The following is a 21344-nucleotide window of genomic DNA, read 5'->3' on the forward strand; positions in this document are numbered from 1 at the left end:
AGTGAGATGGCTGGATGGCATCACCAACTCGATGGACATGAGTTTGAGTGAACTCCGGGAGTTGGTGCTGGACAGGGAGGCCTGGCGTGCTGTGATTCATGGGGTCGCAAAGAGTCAGACATGACTGAGCGACTGAACTGAACTGAACTGAAGGATAAAAACCTGAAAGTAGGCAGCGTTTTCTTTGAGATGAACATCAATGCATTTGGTGATCTGAAGGATCCAGCTCCACTGGGTCTGCAGGGTGTCCATGTAGGCCTGAAACAAGAGAAAAGCAGCCGTCTCTCCACCACTCAGCCGCAGAGAGGCATCCGTCAACCCACAGATGGGTGAGCCTCAGTGAAAAGTATGAAGCAGTTTTTTAAATCTAATTCCAACTCAAGTAAACTTTTTTCTAAAAACTGAGACTAGAATTTCCGAACAGGAACCTTTTGGTATGGTAGAAATTAAATTTTAAGACCAATTTTGGAAATTCCCTGGTGGGCCAGTGGTTAGGACTCAGCGTTTTCACTGCTGTGGCCCCTGGTTCAATCCCTGGTCAGGGAACTAAGATCCTGTAAGTTGTGCAGCCAAAACAAGACCTAGTTTTAACAAATGGGTATCCTTACAAGTATTAGTTAAAGTATTCATCCAGATGACATAGCTCCTGACCAATCAAAACAGACCAATCAGAACAAGCATAAAGCAGGGGAATCAAGTCCTATTCCTGTTCAGCTATTAGATCATGGGGAGGTCCGAGGAGAAACCCTGACCCGCTCATGTCCTCAACCTGCCTTTTGTCTGATTAAGAAGAAGCTTAATCAGAGAAGTGAGAAAATGCAGCAACAAAGGAATACAGTCCAACACGACGAAACATTAACAGTTTAGTCATTAAGCAAAGTCAAGGATCTTTAGTTCCTCCTCAAGGGCTATTTCCTGTGAGTTGTCCTGTACGTACCGAAACCTCCACCAGGTGGAAGAAGTTATCTACATGATGACTAGACTGGAGCCGTGACATAAGCTGGCGCAATCCTGAGAACTGGCCTCAAATAAATGTGAACAAACCGATCCTGAAACTAAAGACTAACTACTTAAAAACATCAAGATGATGCCAATCATCACCGCATAACAAATTTTGAGATGACTATCAGAGCTGACTGTGCTAGTTCTGCACAGAGCCCCTCCCACTGTCCATAAAAGCTCTTGCCCACTGATTGTCAGTAGAGGGAGTCAGTCTTTGGACAAGGAGTCTGCCTTGAGCACATCCCACAGATCACAGTCTAGGACAGAAGTCAGCAAACTATAGCTCAAGGGCCATATCTGGCCCACTACTTGCATTTATAAATAAAGTTTTATTGGCAAACAGCCACATTCGTTCAGTTACATGTTGCTACAGTTGCTTTCACACTACAATGGCAGAGTTAATTTCACCAAAGACTAAATGGCCTGTCAGTCTAAAATATTATATTATTTGATTCTTTCCAGAAAAAGTTTGCCAATCCCTGGTCTAGGGTGTTGATAAACTTGTCATGGCTTTACAATGGGCAAAAACTACTCATTTGTATAGTCTTTTTTGTTTCTTGGATAGTCTTATTTTTTGAAAAGTGTTCCCTTTCTTTCCCTGATAAAAATATAAATCTCATGAAACCCACCTCAATTTTGTCTGAAGCTGGATGTTGATTGAGGACAAGTTGGTCACTTTCTTGTTTGAGCTTATTGAGCTCTTTCTCCTTAACCTCCAGCTGACTCATGCGTATCTGTGAATGAAAGAAAAGCAAATCCTTTAGAGCAAGTCACGGGCAGCTTTCCATCCCTCCCACCATCCTTAGAGGAATCTAATACAAAACTGCATCTTGGAAATGAACAATGCCAGAGAACTGTGGAATGTGTTCCTCGAGAACTGTAGCATTTTTAAGACCAGAAAGGATGCCTGAGATCCAGTATGTGGCTGAGGCCAGACCGGTGACAAGTCTCATCCAAATTCACGCAGGTGAAGTGACAGAATCACAACACATACTTGTTGTGGTTCAGTCCCTAGGTCATGTCCAACTCTTTGTGACCCCATGGACTGTAGCCCGCCAGGCTCCTCTGTCCATGGGAGTCTCCACACAAGGATACTGGAGTGGGTTGCCATTTCGTTCTCCAGGGGATCTTCCCGACCCAGGGATCGAACCCAGGTCTCCCGCATTGCAGGTAGATTCTTTACCACTGAGCCACCTGGGAAGCCCACAACACATACTGAGACTGTCTACTTCTCAGGTCTAAGCCACCACGTTCTTCGGGGTGTACTTGGGGATATCTGACTGAACTACCTCACTCCTCTGTCTTCTGAGATGCTAAGGACCGTACTGCCCGTCTTAAGTCACTGAAAAGCCTCCAGAAAGGGACGGTTTTTTGCGCTCTCTCCACCACGGCTGAATGACAGGGGGCCGATTAAACGACTGCAAATGTGCCTGTCACTGCCGCGCGGCCCCGGGGGCTCACCGAGAAGGCCTCCTGCTTCTGAGCGATGTTGGTATTCCTGTCGCTCCAGTCATACAGCAGTTCCTCCTCCTCACAGTCGTTGATCCACATGATCTCGCGGGACGTGGCCTGGATGATGTTCTGCAGCTGCCGCAGATGGTCCATCCTCTCGAAGGACGCTTTCTGCACAGGACAGTCAAAGCAGCGTTAGGACAACAATATGCAGATGAATGATACTCCCTGCAGATTTCACAGATAAACCCTGGCTGGTTCCTTTTACCAACAAAAATCCCAAGAATCAGTCAAATGTTAATCTCTTGCATTCAGTGATCAGCTGGGAGACGGAAAGGACCCACCCAAACTTAGGAACAAGGGGACAATTTTAGATTCAATGAACTAGCTTGATCCAGATGGGTCTTGATTCATACACTGATGTTTGGCTTCATTAATTAGTTTTGGACTATAAAGAGAAAACAGATTCTTAAAAAGATAAATCAAGCTCTCTTTGCCCTCTCCAATGTCCCCAAAATTCAAGGTTTCATCACTTAGGAAAATAGCTGTGTCGCCACTAGCCATGTTATTTAAAAAGGATCATTGCCAACAGGGGAACACTGGAGAAGTGAAGACAGGGTGACTCAAACAGGCAGAAGAATAGAAATATCTCTTTTTAGGAGTCAAGGAATTGATTCAATTTGTCATAAAATGGTAAGGATGGTCTGGTAAACCTCTCTCTGAAGAAAACAAGTCTTATTTTTGCTTACATTTTGTAAAAAGGCTGCAGTTCACAAGTGGAAAAGCTTCATGGCTTTAACTGCAAGTATTTAACAAGGGCTATTGACGGGACCCTTCAACTTGCAAATAGAATAGCACTAAGTACTGTCTTCAGAAAAACATTCTTTTAAAATTCCCTTATAAAGAAAACACAGCAGCAAAAATGAAATTAGCATCTGCAAGTCCCTCATATACTTCCAGGTACTTCCAGAGTCCTTAGGGATAGCGCCAAGCAGGTGCTTTAATCCCCAGGTACACATTTACAAAACTGAACTGCACCGAACACAGAGCTTTCTGAAATAAGCCGTCTTACCAGTAGGTTTTCATACTCCTCCTCCAACTGGTAGATTGCAGATTTCTCCCGCTAGAAGAAGACCAACAGCGAGTTAATTATTTAATTCCCCTTGAGGGTTTACATAGAAAGAACAGCCCTACTAAACCTCCTTCTGTCTGATTCTTCAGTAGCAACAAGTAGCTGCTCTACGGAACCTTCTACCCACAGGGACCTTTCCCAGTCGGTATGGAAGCAAAGTTCACTGGCCTGGTGGTGGCACCTCTACAAAGTTAAGGGTTCATCACTGTCACTTACAGACTCGCTGTTACACAAACTTTTAAAAGTTTGCAAATATCATTTAGGACTCCTCAGAACTTAGAGAAAAAAGGGAGAGACCTGATCAGATACTCAAGTAGAAAAAAGTAGGTTAAAAAAAAAAAAAGAGTGGAAGAAGTAAGGATGGAGCATCTTGGGCTAAGAACAAAAGTCAGTGATGTAAACGGTACAAATGAACTTATCAACCAAGTAGAAACAGACTCTATACAGACAATAGACTGTGGTTGCCAGTGGGCAGTGGGGTCGGGGGGTGGATTGGGGGTTTCGATTAACAGACGAAAACTAGTATATACAGGATGGATAGACAACAGGTTCCTACTGTATAGCACAGGAAACTGTGTTCAATATCCTCTGATAAACCATCATGGAAAAACATATGAAAAATAGCGTATACATGTATAACTGAATCACTTTGCTGTACAGCAGAAGTTAACCACAACATTGTAAATCAACTATATTTTAATATTCAAAAAAATGCCTACAGGCCAAAATGAAAAAAAAAAAAATTCCCAGTCTGTTGGGGAAGAAATCACAGACTCATGTTTGAGCTCAAACTGCCTGGGATGGCATAACTATAGCACCCTTCAGTACACTGCTGGAAGCCTCTACAAGGAAGAGTTCCAAAGTACCAGGTCAGCTTTGATCTTGTCCAGCTGCCAGCGGTAGTCCCCGATGGCGTTGTGGATGCTCCTGTGGCTGTTGATGTGCTGCTCCACCGAGGCCAGGTCCACGCCCCAGGTCATCATGTCCATCTCCGCCTGCCACGGGAGACAGAGTGGGCCCTTATTTCCAACTCCCTCATCTACAGCACCCCCAGCAGTCAGGTGGCCACGGGGCATATGAAGCTTCCACTCAGATACAAATGAAGCTGTAACTAATCATTATTTTTGAAACCAAAAAAGTTTGTAAAGGATAGGGAATCCCAAACAGCTCGTGGGGGTTGCCCAATTCAGTAAAAGCTGGGGGTTCCCTCAACTTATCTGCCTCCCATCTCAAGATGGGCTGAGCAGAGATGATTCTGTAATGAGATCCTTGAAACCTAGACCTTGTGTGCTGAAGGAAAAAAAAAATCTACCTGTGCACATCCAAGTGACCTGTGTATATACACAGCTGTGGGTGCAGATCTACATATGACACAATGTGATAAGATACTGACAGAGGTTTCTATATTCAGTTGTTTTTAAATGTGCATCAAAAATAGTTCATTAAGCTCAATCAAGTACTACTTCCCAAGCTTAACAGTTGCCCTAAGATAATTCTTCATTGTTTATTTCTTTAACTTGTTTTGAGTAATGCAGTTGTTGATTCTAAATCCAGAATTTAGCACTGCCTTTTGGGTTGCAAAACTCTCCATGGCCCATTTCAAAGAGAAGTGACAATATATATCCAACACCTTCAGTTCAATGAATATTGGCAATACTAAGATTATGGATTTATGTCAGCTTTCTAAAAATTAAACCTAACTTTCTAATTCGCATCTCCATTACTTCAATTTCAGAGTGCCAAATAATAAGAATCAAACATATTATTTCACAAGCTGCATACTGGGGCAAGTCTATCATCTCATCTTTCTCTGACATGAGCTCATGTAAATTGCCAAATCTCTCGGACATGGCGAGAGCAAACATTCCAGAATGGTATTGCAGCAGGAACAGCACACACACTGTTTTGAGCCTCATCCATGTTCTCATGTACTTGACGAGCCATCAGAAAAGGCAGCCCACCAGACAACTGTAAGTTACCCAGGACTCTGACCTTGCCCTCCCGTGGCTCCTTCCAACTTTAAACCAAAACAAGCGAGTGTACCGGGAAGCTAATGAAGTGACCAACCCCGCCTTCATTACCAGCCAGGTGTGCAGTATCTGCCCTGTTCATCAGCAGAAACACAAATCAGGGAAACAAGACCCTGGCCCAGGAGTTGTGTGATTGTGTGCCAACTGAGCTGCTGGAGACACCTCTCCCTTATCAGCTGGCCTTGCGGCTCAGTCCCCTGGGAGTGACAGGAAGAATGCAGGCTTGGAGGAAGCAGGGATAAAAGGAAAGGGCTGGAGAACCTCAGAGCAAACTGGCAATAAGGGATAAAACAGCTCACAGTTCCTTTGAAACCCTCATCAATATCCATTAGAAGACGCCCCCCTTCCTCACCACAATGGAAAACTGAGTCCATGTGATAACGCTATTTTCAAACGCTCAAAATTTGAAAATGTTGAGTCTTGGGGCTTCCCTGGTGGTTCAGCGGTAAAGAATCTGCCAGCCCCTGGGTTAGGAATATTCCCCAGAGAAAGAAATGGCAACCTACTCCAGTATTCTTGCCTGGAAATTCCCATGGACAGAGGAGTCTGTCAGACTACAGTCCACAGGGTCACAAAGAGTCAGACACGAGTTATTGACTAAACAAAAATGTTGAGCCTTGGCATATTTTTAAACTATTGTTTTAGCTTGAATATTCTATGCTAAACTTTTCTAGAGGATATCATGCTAAGTCACTACAAAATTTATTGTACTGTAGGGAGAGTGTAAACATTTTATTAATAAAATGCTATGTTTACAGATTAAAAAAAAAAAAGTTGAGCCTTTGCTACAAAAGATTCTCACAAAGCGACACCCAACATGAATTCAGAAAGTGACGAAGTATGAGCTGCCATTTTATAGAAGTCATAGTGACTAAGAAGTGAGGGGATGTGCCATTTTAGAAGTCATCTGGTTCAAAGGTTGCTTCACTTAATGTCACTGATCCTCCCAACAAAGTCCAGGCTCCAGGAGCTCTGCCCAGCTTTCTCTGCTGGCTCCATCCCGCGAGGACAGGCATGCCACCCGTCTCCACTCCTATCTGAGCATGGTTTTATTACAGCTCAAACCCAGTTATCAACCCCACATTGCTCTGCATAGAAATTTGGCACTTGGGTGTATATATATCTTTTTTTCCTCACTAATATTCCCTTTCTGGGTTATGGGACACAACTTCGGAGCCCTCATTTTCTGGCATGGAGTCAACACACAGCAAACGCTTCAGAAACATGTGTTCAAAGACTTAAAGGGAGTTGGGAAACCTGCAAATAGGTTTGTATTTATGTTTCTCGAATTACAACTTTGCTCTTCTATAAACCCCACCTTTTTTGTAAGAGTGTTACAAAGTAGAACACGGGAGAAAAGGTTAATTGAACGAATGAATGAATGTTTAGTCCCATAAGCCCTCACACTTGTGAAAGAACACCCACAAAAAAGATTGAGAAACTTCAGAACCACTGCCAAACTGGTCCAAGAACAAGTCATAAAACCACTCTTTCTGACAACCGCGATCACACCTCTGCACGACTGATCATTCTAACACGCCCACCTTCTCAAGAGAAGGGTGGTTTGTCAGGATCGGTTCTCACTATAAAATTCCCATCTACATGATGATGGTACATTCCTCCTGCCACCTGTTCATTACAGCCCTAATTACTACATAAAACAACAAAACAATCATTAGCAGTGAAAAATCCTTTGTAGAAACTCCAGTTCTCGGGGCTCAGCATATCGGGTGCCAGTACTTCACTTCGCTCCCACATCACTGATGTCACGCTTGCCCAAGACGCCTGACACTTCAAAAATACAAGGTGAAACAACCCATGAGCCCAAACCGGAAGATCCAGTTTCCCTGCCTATCCAGCTCCTCCAATTCCTTACCATTTTAAATGAACCTCCACAACATTCTCCTTCTTTCTCTTAGGGACCTCTCAGTAATAGCTGACGAGCTCAGGGATGAACTCCCATAACAGATGTTCCGGTAAGAACCAGATTTTCACAATCTACCAATTCAGTCATACCTGTTAAATATTACTTGAGTGATAAAGTACAACTTAAGGCCATGAGGCTGGTTCCCTAAGCCACAATAGGAAGGAAAAAAAAATTCCCCGGAAGTTTCATTTATTTCTAAATAAAAGCCTTCATTCCAAAATAAAAGCAGATGAGGCCAAGGGGCCAGGAACTCTGAGCACCAACCTCCGCCCGCCGGAAGCTGCTTACCCTCTGCTGCCTCATCCACCCCAGACACTCGCTGGTGAGGCGCTTGGTGAACTCGTCCCACCCGGAGCCACTCTGGCAGGTGTACCCTCCGCCGCCCTTGGAGCTGGCCCTGCGGACGCGGGGGGCGCTGATGGCTTTGTAGAGGGCCCGCATTTGCTCCTGCAGCTGCAGCAGCCTGAAAGAAGAGGGCAGCCATCACACCACGGCAGGAAGACAGCCCCCATCCTGGGCAACATCCCCCTCTGGGTCAGCATAGGGGCCACACGTGCTCTTTTTTACGGCCTCTTTTCTCTTTTATAATTTTATTCATTTTGTCTGCGCTGGGTCTTCATTGCTGCAGGGGCTTCTCTCTCGTTGCAGAGGGTGAGGGCTACTCTTCGTGGCCATGCAGGGGCTTCTCACGGGCGCCCGGGCGGGCTTCACTAGCTGCAGCTCCCAGGCTCCAGAGCACAGGCTCGGCAGCAGCAGCACAGGCTTAGTTGCTCTGAGACTAAGAGATGTGGGATCTTCCCGGCTCAAACCCTCATCTCCCACACTGGCCAGTGGATTCTTTACCACTGAGCCACCAGGGAAGCCCACAAATACTTTATTTATAGGCTTTTTTTTTTTGCCTTAGTCACAGACAAAACCTTAAGTATTCTGCTACTCCAAGCCTGAAGCATCACAGCAAGGGTAACTGCCTTTGCCCAACCTGGCAGCATCTTGTACTTTCTCACGCGTTCCAACCCTGGGATCTCCTAGGACTCCACGCTCTGAATACTATGATCACCCAAAATCAGACTACACACCTCTGCATGAAACGGCATCTTCAACTCTATGAGTCTCATTTCTGTATGCAAGAAACTTAGCTGGGCTCTATTTTATTCATTCTTTTAAAAATATTTATTCACTTGGTTGCGGCGGGTCTCAGCTGTAGCACGCAGAACTTCAATCTTCATTGCGGGATGAACTCTTAGTTGGGGCATGTGGGCTCTAGTTCCCTGAGGGATACACCCCAGGCCCCGGCAGTGGGAGCTCCCAATCTTAGCCCCTGGGACACCAGGGAAGTCCTCAACTTAATCTCAGACTCTAAAGTCAACGACCACGCCAAAGGCTTTTGTTGCCCCCTAAGTGGAAGCACGGTGAACATCTCACAGCAAACTCGACTCTTCAAAAGGAGCACACCCTCCTGGGCAGGTCTGTTTAATTCACTGCTCAGCACTTTCGTGATTCCACAAAAGATGAAGGTAGTGGGTTTAGGTGAATTGTATTAGAGACCAAAAAAAGGGGTGAAATTATCAAGCAAGGGAGCCTTTCCCAGAGAATGTCTGTGCTTCCCTCAAGGGAAGAGCAGGGTCAGGGGACTGAATGTAACTTCTGCACCATGTCTGCACAACTCCTGCACGTCTGCAGGCCCGTCTGCACCACGCTCGCTCTGTGGACAATACCGTTTTTCTTTCTCTCTTTTTTAAAAATGTCTATTTGGCTTTGCCGTGTTTTAGCTGACACTCGGTATCTTCGTTGTGGCATTCAGGATGTTTTAGTCACGTGTGGGATCTTTAGTTGTGGCATGTGGTATCTAGTTCCCTGACCAGGGATCGAACATGGGCCCCCTGCACTGGGAGTAGGGACTTAGCCACTGGCCTGCCAGGGAAGTCCCTGCAATACCTTTTCTGATAAGCATCACAGGGCTGGCCCATCTGCCGCATCTCTCTGATCAAGCTATCGGTAATTTCCATCTGATCGTTGGCCTGGGCGAAACACTCATCCAGCTCTCTGCTCCGGGCCAGCTGAATTCCATCTCCATACTTCAGTTCCTGCAAGAAAGAAGCCACGTGAAGGGAGCACACGATACTGAAAAGAAAAGCTTCATGTGTGTTAACTGGAAGTGAAAGTTTCCGCTGTAAACTTAAATGAGCCCCCCCATTCCATTTAACTGCCAAAAAAATCTTTAAATGAAAATTATCTTATTAATTTGGAGAAACTGCCTGCAATGCAGGAGACCTGGGTTCAGTCCTCTGGAGAAGTGAATGGCTACACACTCTCCTTGCCTGGGGAATTCCATGGAGAAAGGAGCCTGGCAGGCTGCAGTCCATGGGGTCAAAAACAGACACAACTAAGGGACTTTCACTGTCACAAACCAACATTGTAGACTGCATTTTAAATTTTGAGAGGCCTTTAAAAGCATACCCAAAGATTGCTAATCTCGCCCTTGCTTCAATGTTAAATGCCTATCTTTCTTATTTACATAAGACATTCATCTAACTGGAATTCTGCTGTGGTAAGAGCCCTGTACCGTTATGCCAGATAAGGTCTTTTTTTTTTTTTTAACATACAAACTGAGTTTTTCCTGCATCTTGTGGGAAATAACTTTTTAGTTCTTAAAAAGAAAGCTGTCTAGTTGGTTGTATTGAGCTAATAACTTTCCTGGTTTTGCTGATGAGTGATACTTAGTGAAATGCCACTTTTGGAGGGAGCTGAATGACAGGTACTTGGATAAAATCATGCATCTCTTGACTTCTACGCCTGTTTCAGTGAGATCCAACGCGATCTCAGCAACATCAAGGAGCATGAGGCCTTCACCAATGTCACCATCTCCCCTCAATTTTTAATTGCTCGTTTTCCCATACTTTGTAACGTTTCTCACAAGATGGTAAATTTTCCTGAAGAAAATGACATTAAATCGATGGGGTACATCACAATCCATGACAACCCAGTGACATAAACACGTCAGGGTGCATCTCTAGGAAGAGAAAGTTACCAAATCACATAAACGACCACAGGTGATCGCAATCCCCAAAGGGTGGCCACCCACAGAGTACGCATTTGTTGGGAAAAAAGTGTGAAAACTAGTCCCCTTGGTTAAATCAACACTGAAGGTCGGTGGGGAAGTCTGTTCTGAGACAAAGCATCGCTACATGCTAAGTATGTGAAGGAGGTGAGGGATGAGTCTACGTCAGCAGGAGCAAGCCCAGGAACAGAAGCAGCTGCACACGGCGCTGGGGAAGAAAAGCGAGCTTACAGGCTGCACGATGAGCTCTGCCCTCATCAGGCAGTCAGAGCAGTTCTGCAGGAGCTCCTGGATGGTGTTCTGGTTCTGGTGCCTGGACATCGTTCCCGTTTGACTGAAGAAAAAGCAGAGAGAAGGCAGACGGTAAATGTTTTTCCATTTTGAAAAACTGTAAACTTTCAGAAAAGATGCAAAAACACCTCACCCAGGTCTCCCAGTTGCTCACATTGGCTGGGTCTCTGTGTCCCCCTCCCCCTTTTGGATGTGTGCTTCACAGGAGATGCAGGTTTGATCCCTGTGTCAGGAAGATCCCCTGGCAGCCCACTCCAGCATTCTTGCCTGGGGAATTCCACGGACAGAGGAGCCTGGTGGGCTACAGTCCATGGGGTGGCAAAGAGCTGGACACGACTGAGTGACTAAGCACAGCACAAGATCTAATCTGGATGAGTTGTGGAAATGCATTTCTAGCATCTTCTCTGTCACTCATCCGACGCCAATGCCATCAAAAGTCCCTCTGAAAGGGGGGCTTCAGTCCAGAGCTGCAGGGCTTCCCTGGCCAGTCTGTAAGGACACTTGTAGGAGACGAAAGAAAAGCTTATTCTGCAAAACTATTTTCTGCAATTACAGAAAAAGATGATAATGGTCAAGAAAAAATGGGGTGAAGAAAGTGATGGCAAATTTAAGTATCTCTGATGCAAAACCAAGGCACTTTTCCTTTCAAGATGACCATGGAATATTATCCTGTATGACGATGCTCAGCCACAAGTGCACTGCAAATGCAGCACTTTACTGGAAGACAAGCAGCAGAAACCTTAAAACAAGGGTGGTGTTTAATGAGAATGTTGTAGATATTCTACACTTTAAAAAAATATTTTATTTGTTATTCATTTGTTTGGCTGTGTAAGGTCTTAACTGCGCATGTGAATTCCTAGTTGCGGCATTCCCAGGCAGGCAACGAAACTAAGCCCCCTGCATTGGGAGCGCAGTCTTAGCCACTGGACCACAAAGGAAGTCCTAGATATTCTGCATTTTAAAGAAAGAAATTAAAGACATTCAGTCTGTTCCAGATATACATAAAGAGTCATCTATAATAAAACAAGTATTTTTTTTAATTTGCCAAGGTACCTTATGCCACAGCACAGCCCACTACGGCTTAGCTTAAGAGAGATTTAAAGCCCATTAAATTATTACTGTTCAGGAAAGACTTTAAGAGTGTCCTACAAGAAACCTGAGCTCTTCCCAGCGTTCAGAGCCACCAGTCAGGCCAGCCCAAGCTTTCAGATAAAACCGACGCCAGCTCGAGGTACTGGACTTTCTTTCATGTGTGTCTGTGTCGGGAAGGGTGTCTGTGCATTTTAAAGGAAGAATTTCACCGTTAAAAAAAAAAAAAGTTTGCAAAGCACAGGCTGTACCAGGCAGAGCCGGAGTAAGGTCACAGGAACGTGGGATGTTCCCCCTCCGCTCCTGATTCCGCCTCTTCTCACATCCCAGAGGCACCTTCTCTCGCTGCCACCCGTCGGCAGTCCAGCAGTCCGTCCCTGCCAGCTGGGCTCCCGACATGCCAGCACCGGCTGGGACTGCGGGGGTGAAAAACCAGCTCCCCTGGGAACCACTGCCAGGCGGGGCCAGGGCTGCTCCAGGCAGGCCGGGCACCGCCCACCCAACAAAACCAGGGCACCCCACCCTCCCCACTTGAATGCCGCCCTTCTCCGCCTCCCACTCAGAATCAGGCAGGAAACCTGGCACACCTCTGGGATTGCTGAGATATAAACAGGACTCCATCCCTTGTCAAAACCTGTGCAAAATTCCAATTGACTTAGAACACTTTCCAAAAGGCACCTATTGTAATAGGGAGGAAAGACCTTCAGAAAACAAAGACAGACATTAAGAAGCACAGAAACGTCCTTGAGAAGCGAGGATGGGTAGGCAATTAGGGAGTCCTCTGAATTATATTTGTTTTCCTAGTTGAAGAGGCATGAGAGGACCTTTCTTCTGAAACACTGGGTCATTCTGATACCTGACTGGGTTCAGAGGGTGATTCCCACAAAGAATGCCAGTCCGTCCCACGCAGAGAGGGTGCTCTCAGCGCAGTGCAAAGTCAGAGTTTCTTAAATGACTTAATAAAGTGTGTGACTATAAAAACTAGCACAGTAAGTTCTTAGGCAGGTGCAGATGGGAATGCTGGGTGAGGGAAGGACTTGGCCAAAATGTTCGCTTGGGTTTTTCCATATCATAAAAAATTAAAATATTAAACATTAAAAAAGTAAAAAAGAAGCAGAGAGGCCGAACTTGTGAATGAAAGTCTCTAAGTGTATATGTGCAAATCTTTTGGGGCCCACATGCTGATCTTAGTTCCTGGACCAAGGATCGGAAACCATGCCCCTTGCAGCGTAGGCAGAGTCCTAACCACTGGACGCCAGGCAGGTCCCTACACAGGTCTTTTTAAAGTGACTTTATGTCACTATATTCCTTTGACAACACAATAAACTCATCAGCTCTCTTTACCCAACTTCTAGAGTAGTTAGTTACACGACACTTAGAAATGAACTGTATTCAGGAAAAAAAGGAAAAGCAATTAAATATTGGCTTAAAATATTATGAATTTGCACTTAAAAAAAAAAAGTAACTCCACAGTCTGTTAATAATACTAAAAAGAATTCTTCATGTTTTACTAAAAGACATGTTTATGTTCACTATACACACCCTTGACAGCCGCTGAAACCCTCTGTGTTTGCCTTGGCATGTTAGGAAACAGATTAACAGCTGTCATGCACAAAAATCTAACCTCTTTAAAAGTATAAAAAAGAAAAATGAAAAGCTAAACTGTAAGCACAGTGTAATGAAGAACCTTTGGTCCTGGGACTGGTCTATAGGAAAGTATGATCTGATGAAGCAAATTTTTTCTTAGACACAACCTTTCAAGACTGGTCCTTAAAGCAAGACCTACAGATCCCGTCTGTCGTCTGGAAAATCTCACTTCAGTCTGAACATCCTTGGGAAACGAAAATCTCACTTCAGTCTGAACATCCTTGGGAAACACCATCAAAATGAGACCAGAGGAAGGGAGACCCAGGCCCCCTGAGGTTTACTGACGAGGAAAGAGAATGCACCTTCACGTTTCACGGGTCCTGTTTCCGCCCAGTGACAGCCTCACATGGAACTGGCTGTACTTAAGTCAAGGAGGCCGTGTCTGCTCAGAGGATTCTGACTCACCAGACACCCAGATGCTTCTCAAGGCTGGACCTTACAGCAGAGGAGCCAGGAGAGCTTGTTTCAGGGAACACTGGTGGTTTTTTGTCATTCAAAAATTTTTAAATCAAAAACATATTTTTTCACATAATTTTAGATCTTTTTTAGTTAATATCTGAAATTGTTTAGATCTCAGTTAACTCATCTGTTAGGCTAGATTCTATCTAAAATTTCCTTAGCTCATTTGTTCTGTAACTTTATTTTATGAAGCCAACAAACGCACTACTCCTATCGAAAATAATTCAAAAGTCTACGTTCTGTTTAAAGATAGTAAAGTTTCCTCTTCATGCAGTGCATTTTGGGAAAATGCGAAATTCCATCAGACAGGAAGAAATCACTTTTAAATAAATACTTATTTAACAAGTACATAAGGACTTTACAAATCCTTAGCCTCAAAGAAATTTTCAGAACTGTTACAAACCGGTGTTAGGGATGCCAAGATTTTAAACCATGTTAGGAATTGAACTAAAGACGTCAAAGTTCAATTTTTATTTCAGTGACATGGAGGATGAAGGATGTCAATTCCAAAAAAAAAAAAAAAGAGAGAAATAAAAAGAAAACTCATTTGGGTCAAATCAATAAAAAAATAAGTTTGACCAAAATTAATAGCTTGCCTTGAAAAAATAACACGTGTCCTTAAAAGTCTTTAACATCTCTGAAATCCTGTTTTATCTTCAAACTCACAAAGACAAATGATTCATACAACAAAGGACCTGCCTATACTTTTTCTGAAAATCCTTCCTAAAACTTGTTTAAACAAGTAAGGGTTGCAGCAGGTTTACATAAAGCTCCCTTCATCAGAGGCTAAATGGAAAACATGGTCAGGATTTTCATACAAATGGACCACGTGAAAGCATTACCCGTATTATAGAGCGTTCTGTTTTATTTTACTACCTACAAATAACAGTCATTTCTTTAAAAAAAAAAAATTCCAAAATTAACTGTGAAGTCATTAGTTTAGCACTTTTCCCAAGATTATAGAAAAAAAAAAAAACACGAGAAAAATATTTTGAAAAGGGGCGTGCAACATTACAAGACTTTTTTTTAATACTTTGCTTTATAAAAAAGTCCTTTACAATCGTTCCCGCTGTTCATTGGATACTTGACTGGTGCCCCCGACTGTATTTCCTGGGTCTGTATTTTCTCTCGCACTGGGTTCCTTCTTTCGTTTCTTCCTCCTTCCTTTTCTCTTCCGGTCTCTTTTCTCTCTCTTTTTATTCATTCCACCAACACAGGACCCTGGACATGTGCCAGAAATGATGTCTTATCTGTATTCAGATTCACTGAATAATGACCTTGGAAAAACTCAATAAATATTTGATGGAAATTATGATGATTACATAATGCTCTTGAAACTTACTTTCATTAACATAGACTTAAAGTCTATTTGCTTAGCTCCTTACAAGGTTCAAAACACATTCCATACATTATCTTGTTTGAGTTTCTTTAAAAGAGCTTCAGTAAAAAAGAAAAACATCCACGGAGTTTGTTTTCTAAAAAATCGCTTACTTCATCTAAGGAAAATACCCTACCTTTAAGACTCACTAAACACATGTCAGTGGAAACATCATGTATCAGAAGTTACATACCCAGGGCTGCGGCCTCCGTGCACAGGGCTTCTTGGCACACCTCTGCCCCCATTCTGCATGAGTTATTTACACACCTGTCTGGCCTGCTCCTGGAGAGCAAAGTCCCACATCTGAGCTACATTCAACTCCTACACACACCTGACAACACAATGTTGTGCACACAGAAGATCTCTAACGCATGTTTGTTTGGCTTAGGAAAGGGGAAGAAAATCAAAGGCGAATCAAAGTCTAGTGTTTCCAAAGATCCATCAAGTGGCACATTTACCTCACCCCAACAGTGGGCAAAAAATGTTCTATGTTTTTGTTCTATCAATTTTAGAAAGAAGGCTTCCTCTGATCCTTCCTTTGTCCTCACGCAGAATCTGCAGAATCAGTGCTCTAATCAAGGTCCACTTCCTCTCCACACTATTTTCACACAGTTTGTTGGTGAAAGGTGGGGGTGGGGGCGGGGAGGGCAACCCGACTACAGATCATTAACTTCAGAAGAGTTTGGGGGCCACCCCCTGCTCGGCCACTTCCGGCAGGACAGTCGGTGACTTGCAGCAAGTTAGTTAGACTGGAGGGACCTGGGGTTTCTGCAGGAACACAGCCACCTCCCAGGGCTGGCCTGATGCTTAGAGGAGGAGCCCCCAACGGTGCAAGCCCCGCAGAAACTAAATCCTCCTGCTGGGTTGCTCTTACAGGAGAGAAGTGGCTGCTGTTTTGAAAAGCTTCTTAGGTTTCCCATTGATTTTTCACCTTGTGGTTTTTGCCCCAATTTACAATCTTGAACTTTGCCTAATTTTAAGGATATCTTGCAGCAAATTGAGGGTAGAGTGAGAAGCAAAAAAAAAAAAAAGAAATGATGACTGAGTACTGTGAGGCATTTCAGACTTTTTCAAGTAATTTTTAATTCCTAAAATTTTCTATAAGATCTAAAATAAAATTTGAGACACTTCAAAGAGTGATACATTTTAACTGCATGAAAGACATTTTTTGAAAGGATCAGAAAAATATGCTTTCTTTTCCTGTATTAAGTGGGGATGAATATTTGACCCTTAAAAATTCAAAGCCAAAATAGGGATTTCTACTTTGAATTCTATGTGAAAACTTACATTCCTTCTGATGTCTATTTAAAAAAAAAAGTCATGTAGAAAGTTATCTAGTTATCCACCAACGAGTGAAAAAACTGAAGTTGTTAGTCCCTCAGCTATATCTGACTCTTTACCACCCCACAGGCTGTAGTCCGCCAGGCTCTTCTGTCCATGGGATCTCGTGGCAAGAATACTGGAGTGGGTTGCCATGCCCTTCTCCTGGGGATCTTCCCCATCCAGGGATCCAACCCGGGCCTCCTCCATTGCAGGCATATTTTTTTTTACCATCTGAGCCGCTACCCAAGAAACCAACTCAAATTTAAAAAAATTTTTTTCAGGTGACAGATGAAGCAAGGGAAAAATGTCTGCATGTCAAGACTCTGAATTCCAAGCAAAAACTTAGACCTATCGGCCACAGCCTCCCACTCCTGGGTCATCATCTTCATGAAATCTAGATTTCGAATTCCTAGGGTCTCTGAAGGTCCTGGATCCTCCCCAGCCCAGGGTGTTGGTGCTAAGGTGCCCGTGATGATGGGGCCATGCTGACATTTTACGAGATGCTGTCTCTCGGAGTCTTGGGGTCTGTAGGGCGGTGGTTTCCACATCAGAAGCACACCTGCCCATTTTCCCAGGATTGCAAGAGGGAGACAGAGAAAAGCAAAGGGTGGGGAGCAGAGCCCCAGGCACCAAGGCCTCAGGACTCAGCCACTCCTTCCAGAACCTCTGAGAAGTCCGGAAAGACTGGTTGGCTGAGAGTTAGACTCCCCAAGACACACCCAAGCCCTCCTGGGATCCACCCCAAGAAGTCAGTGTGGAGGCATCAGCACTTTTTGTCTTTCCCAAGACATTTCAGCCATCTGAACAACAATGGAATTATGCCCATATTTAGCGAAAAAATTAACTACTCGTTGGAAGCTGTTCTGTAGATCTGCCCAGCAATTAGGGGGCTTAACTGCATTCCTCAGCAGATGGAAACTCTACAGGAGTGTGAATGAAAGAACACAATGGTTACAAAATACATCCCAGGAACGCAAGGATTTAAAAAGAAGTGAAAACTTATTGGATAAAAGAGTTTACAAGGAGAAGAGATGTTAAGGTTTGATCTTTTCTTGAGCCATGGTGGTATGCTGGACTCAAAGGCAGCTTAACTACTAACTAGCTGTGTGACTTAGGCCAAGTCATCTAACTATGCTAACCTCAGTTTTCCATCTGTGAAATGGGAAGTTTGTCGTGAGGCTTGAGATAACAACATACCTGGCACATCGTGGGTGTCTGCCCTGTGATGATTTAACTATTATTAACCACGGATCTGATATTTGTATCAAATATATTACTTAAACTTAATCACTGTGTAAGTGGTATCATCTGCCTTATATTAAGCGATGCTGAATCTTACTTTGCCATCATTTCCCATAAAAACATTTAGAATGACCCTTCTATGAGTCACCCACCCCTGAACCTGTTTTCTCAGATTCTCCCCTGCCTCTCTGATCCAATTCTGAGCTGAAGCTGCCACTCCATCATATCTACCTCCTGTCCTACTGCCACCAAGCTTGACCAGACTTTCATCACCTCCCTCCTTCACCGGTACAAGCCCTGAAAACAGTCCTAGAGCTCTCATCTCCCTGCTCCTTCAACTGAGACCCTGACTGGCTTGGATGAAGCCTGCAGTGTGCCTCCTGTGCCTACCCAAACCCCCACCATGGAGTCAAGGTCTCCCAGGCTCTGCCCCAGCCCACCCTTCCTCCCTACTTCTTTACTATTTCCCCACTTCAGCAAACGCTCCGTAAGAAGACCATCACTCTCTCGCCCTTGAACTTGCTCCCGGTTTTCCACCCCTCACATTTTTCTCCTGTTCTTCCCTCCCTCTGGAGCACTCTCTGCCCACCTGTCTTTACCCGCTGAAATTCCCCAAAGTCCAATTCAAGCACTGCCTTAATAATAAAGTCTTCCAAGTGCCGCCACTATAGATGTTAGCAAGTCCCTTATGAAGCCTGAGTCACAGGCGCCCCTCCTGTGTAACAGAGTACTTAGGTCCTTATCTTCCCTTAAAGAGCATCCCCTCCCTTCCAGAAGTCTTTGTATTTCCACCTTTGAATCTCCCCAACGTCTAACACACAGCAGATGCTCAGGAAGTACTGGCTGAGTGAACAAATACACGCACTCGAGGTCCTTTCATCCTGGAACGACAGGGCTGTCCAGTCTCGTACACTTCAGCGCATGGTCTGAAGGTACAAGAGGGCAGAGGGCAGACGGACGAGCCCTGAATGGACTCTGGGATTCGGGGCAAGTCTTAATCTCTTTGTCTCTCAAGTAGGAAAGTGAGGTTTATGTCCTCCCCAGCATCCCCTTACCACTCTAAAATTAAATGCAAACATGCCTGTTTAATCTCATGCTAAGAAACAGGCTTCTTTTAAAAGGTAGTTTAAAATAGGTTTCAAATAGTGAGGCTTCCCTGGTAGCTCAGACGGTAAAGAATTCGCCTGCAATGCCTGGAGAATCCCATGGACAGAGGAACCTGGCAGGCTACAGTCCATGGGGTCGCAAAGAGTCAGACGGGACTGAGCAACTAAGCACAATACAGCACAGGGACCACACACATTTTGGTTTGGAAACTGTGAGTCCTGGAGAAAAGCATTACCATTTTATGCACATATTTCTGTGGCTTAGTGACAGTGAAGTGAGAGTCGCTCTCGTGTCCGGCTCTTTGTGACCCCATGGACTATAGAGTCCATGGAATTCTCCAGGCCAGAATACTGGAGTGGGTAGCCTTTCCCTTCTCCAGGGAATCTTCCCAACCCAGGGATCGAACCCAGGTCTCCCGCATTGCAGGCGGATTCTTTACCAGCAGAGACACAAGGGAAGCCCTTAGTGACTGTATTTGGTTGGTAATCCCCCTACAAGTTTCACACTTTGATCAGCGGAAGATATAACTGGAGGACTTGGTCAGTTGGCCACCAAATTTCACTACAGATTTGTGATTTCTACAGGAAAAAGACTAGAGTAATTCTGCCTTCATTGAAAATAGTAACATCCTACACAGGAAAAACCCAAAGTTTAAATTTTCAAAAATAAATTTCTTTAATTATTATGCATGTAATGTGCACTAAACTTGAAAATATTAAGTTAGAGCAGCAGAAGGTAAATAAAGTCATTGCAGATTCCATGCAGTCTGAAACAAAGACGAAAAAGACAACGGGGGAAGGAGGGATTGTCAGAGTGAGAATGGTCAGGTCCTAAACAGTGACAACTGTTCTAAGAAAAGGACCGACAAAGGCACGAGACTGTAAAGCCACTTTCAAAGGAAAAATAAGATTTGGGCTCTGTTCACACTCAAATCAGTGTATTTAGGGAAGGGCTACATGCAAACATTGATCATGGAAAAAAAAATCACCAATTCAACTCAGCCAATAAAGTGGGAGTTTTAGAAACAAAGGAGTTTTTTTTAGGGGCTTCTTTTTGTTTTTCTTTTGTTTTTTACTTTAAAAACAAAGCACCTCAATTTAGAAAAACTTCCGGTCAGAAAAGTGCTTTTTAAATCCTTCCTCAACATTCATCTGGCGGAGGGCAGGCGGGTGAGAGATGGCATCTTGCTTCTGCAAAGTCCCTGCCAGGGACTAACAAACTCCCTCCGCGCAAGACTGCAAACAAACAAACAACCCTGGAAAACAGGTGCAGTGTGTGCAGGGACCCTCTCCAGTCAGTCGCCGTTTTAGTAAAATGCAGACCTCGGCTTCTGCAGGCTTTTGTGTGTGTGCTAATAATGCTCGACCTCTAAGGGCGACGGCACCCGCGCAGGCAGGGGCAGGCCAGGGGAAACTCCAGTCCCTGGATCCACAGAGATCCCCAGCCACATGCCCACTCAGGCCCCCACGCCAGCCCCCCGCCGCAGGCAGCTCCACAGCAAAGAGCAGAAAAACAACCTCCCTCCAAGTTAGGTCATTTTTCACTTGAGTCAGTTTTCCCTTCCAGCAGAGATGTAAAACTGGACAGATTTACAAACAGCCTTCAAGTTGGAAAAACCGAACGCAAAAAAAATGATGCTCTACTATGCGAAAACATTGAACCTCGCCCAAATTTAAGGTTTCGGTGAAGAATTCTTAAAAACCAGGTGTCTTTTTATGCGGTTCATTAAGCAAGATATTAATTACAAATTTACTTCTAGGAGAAGCCAAGGGAGTGAAATATTCCATTAATAATAATGTGTATTGTCAATTTAAAACATAGATTAACAGGAGCATTTTAAAAAAGAAAAACAACTTGGTTCATAAAATGCAGTAAAGAAGTGGCCTTGCTAATTCTGACTTGGGTTTAAATGGCTTCAAATGTGTTGATGGACTTAAAAGCATGTGCTTTCCAAATACTGGACGACTTGGAGGAGGAAGTAATGTTTCAGATTTAAATGGTTGGCCAAGTTTTCAAACTAACTTAAAAACCAAAGTGAAAATGAGCAAGTTTTTCTTCCCAGCCTCCCTAGTGGCTTGGCACATTCTTCTGGAAACCCCCCAGGCGGATTTTATTAAAGAGCGCCATCCAATTTTTTAAAGAAAATTAGTAAGAAAAGAAAGAGCGCCAAGATTGAGACGGTTCTCTGGTCACTCAAAAAGGGAAAA

The 21344-nt window shown here is 44.1% G+C and overlaps 1 protein-coding gene across 2 annotated transcripts in view; it reads right to left on the reverse strand.

Annotated features, from left to right (window-relative positions):
* DSP (desmoplakin) overlaps nt 1-21344 on the reverse strand; it is a 44320-nt gene that overhangs the window by 21164 nt on the left and 1812 nt on the right. For both annotated transcript variants that reach the window (XM_088831401.1, XM_055406167.2), the window contains exons 2-9: nt 10833-10935; nt 9479-9627; nt 7832-8006; nt 4453-4581; nt 3527-3577; nt 2464-2625; nt 1632-1736; nt 163-258 (exon numbers count right to left, since the gene is read on the reverse strand). In XM_088831401.1, coding sequence (XP_088687527.1) covers nt 163-258; nt 1632-1736; nt 2464-2625; nt 3527-3577; nt 4453-4581; nt 7832-8006; nt 9479-9627; nt 10833-10935 — 970 coding nt within the window. The remainder of the gene's footprint in view (nt 1-162; nt 259-1631; nt 1737-2463; nt 2626-3526; nt 3578-4452; nt 4582-7831; nt 8007-9478; nt 9628-10832; nt 10936-21344) is intronic.

This window comes from Moschus berezovskii, chromosome 23, assembly GCF_049115385.1.
Source record: "Moschus berezovskii isolate FMDL1 chromosome 23, NW_MosBer_1.0, whole genome shotgun sequence".
Lineage (NCBI taxonomy): Eukaryota > Metazoa > Chordata > Mammalia > Artiodactyla > Moschidae > Moschus > Moschus berezovskii.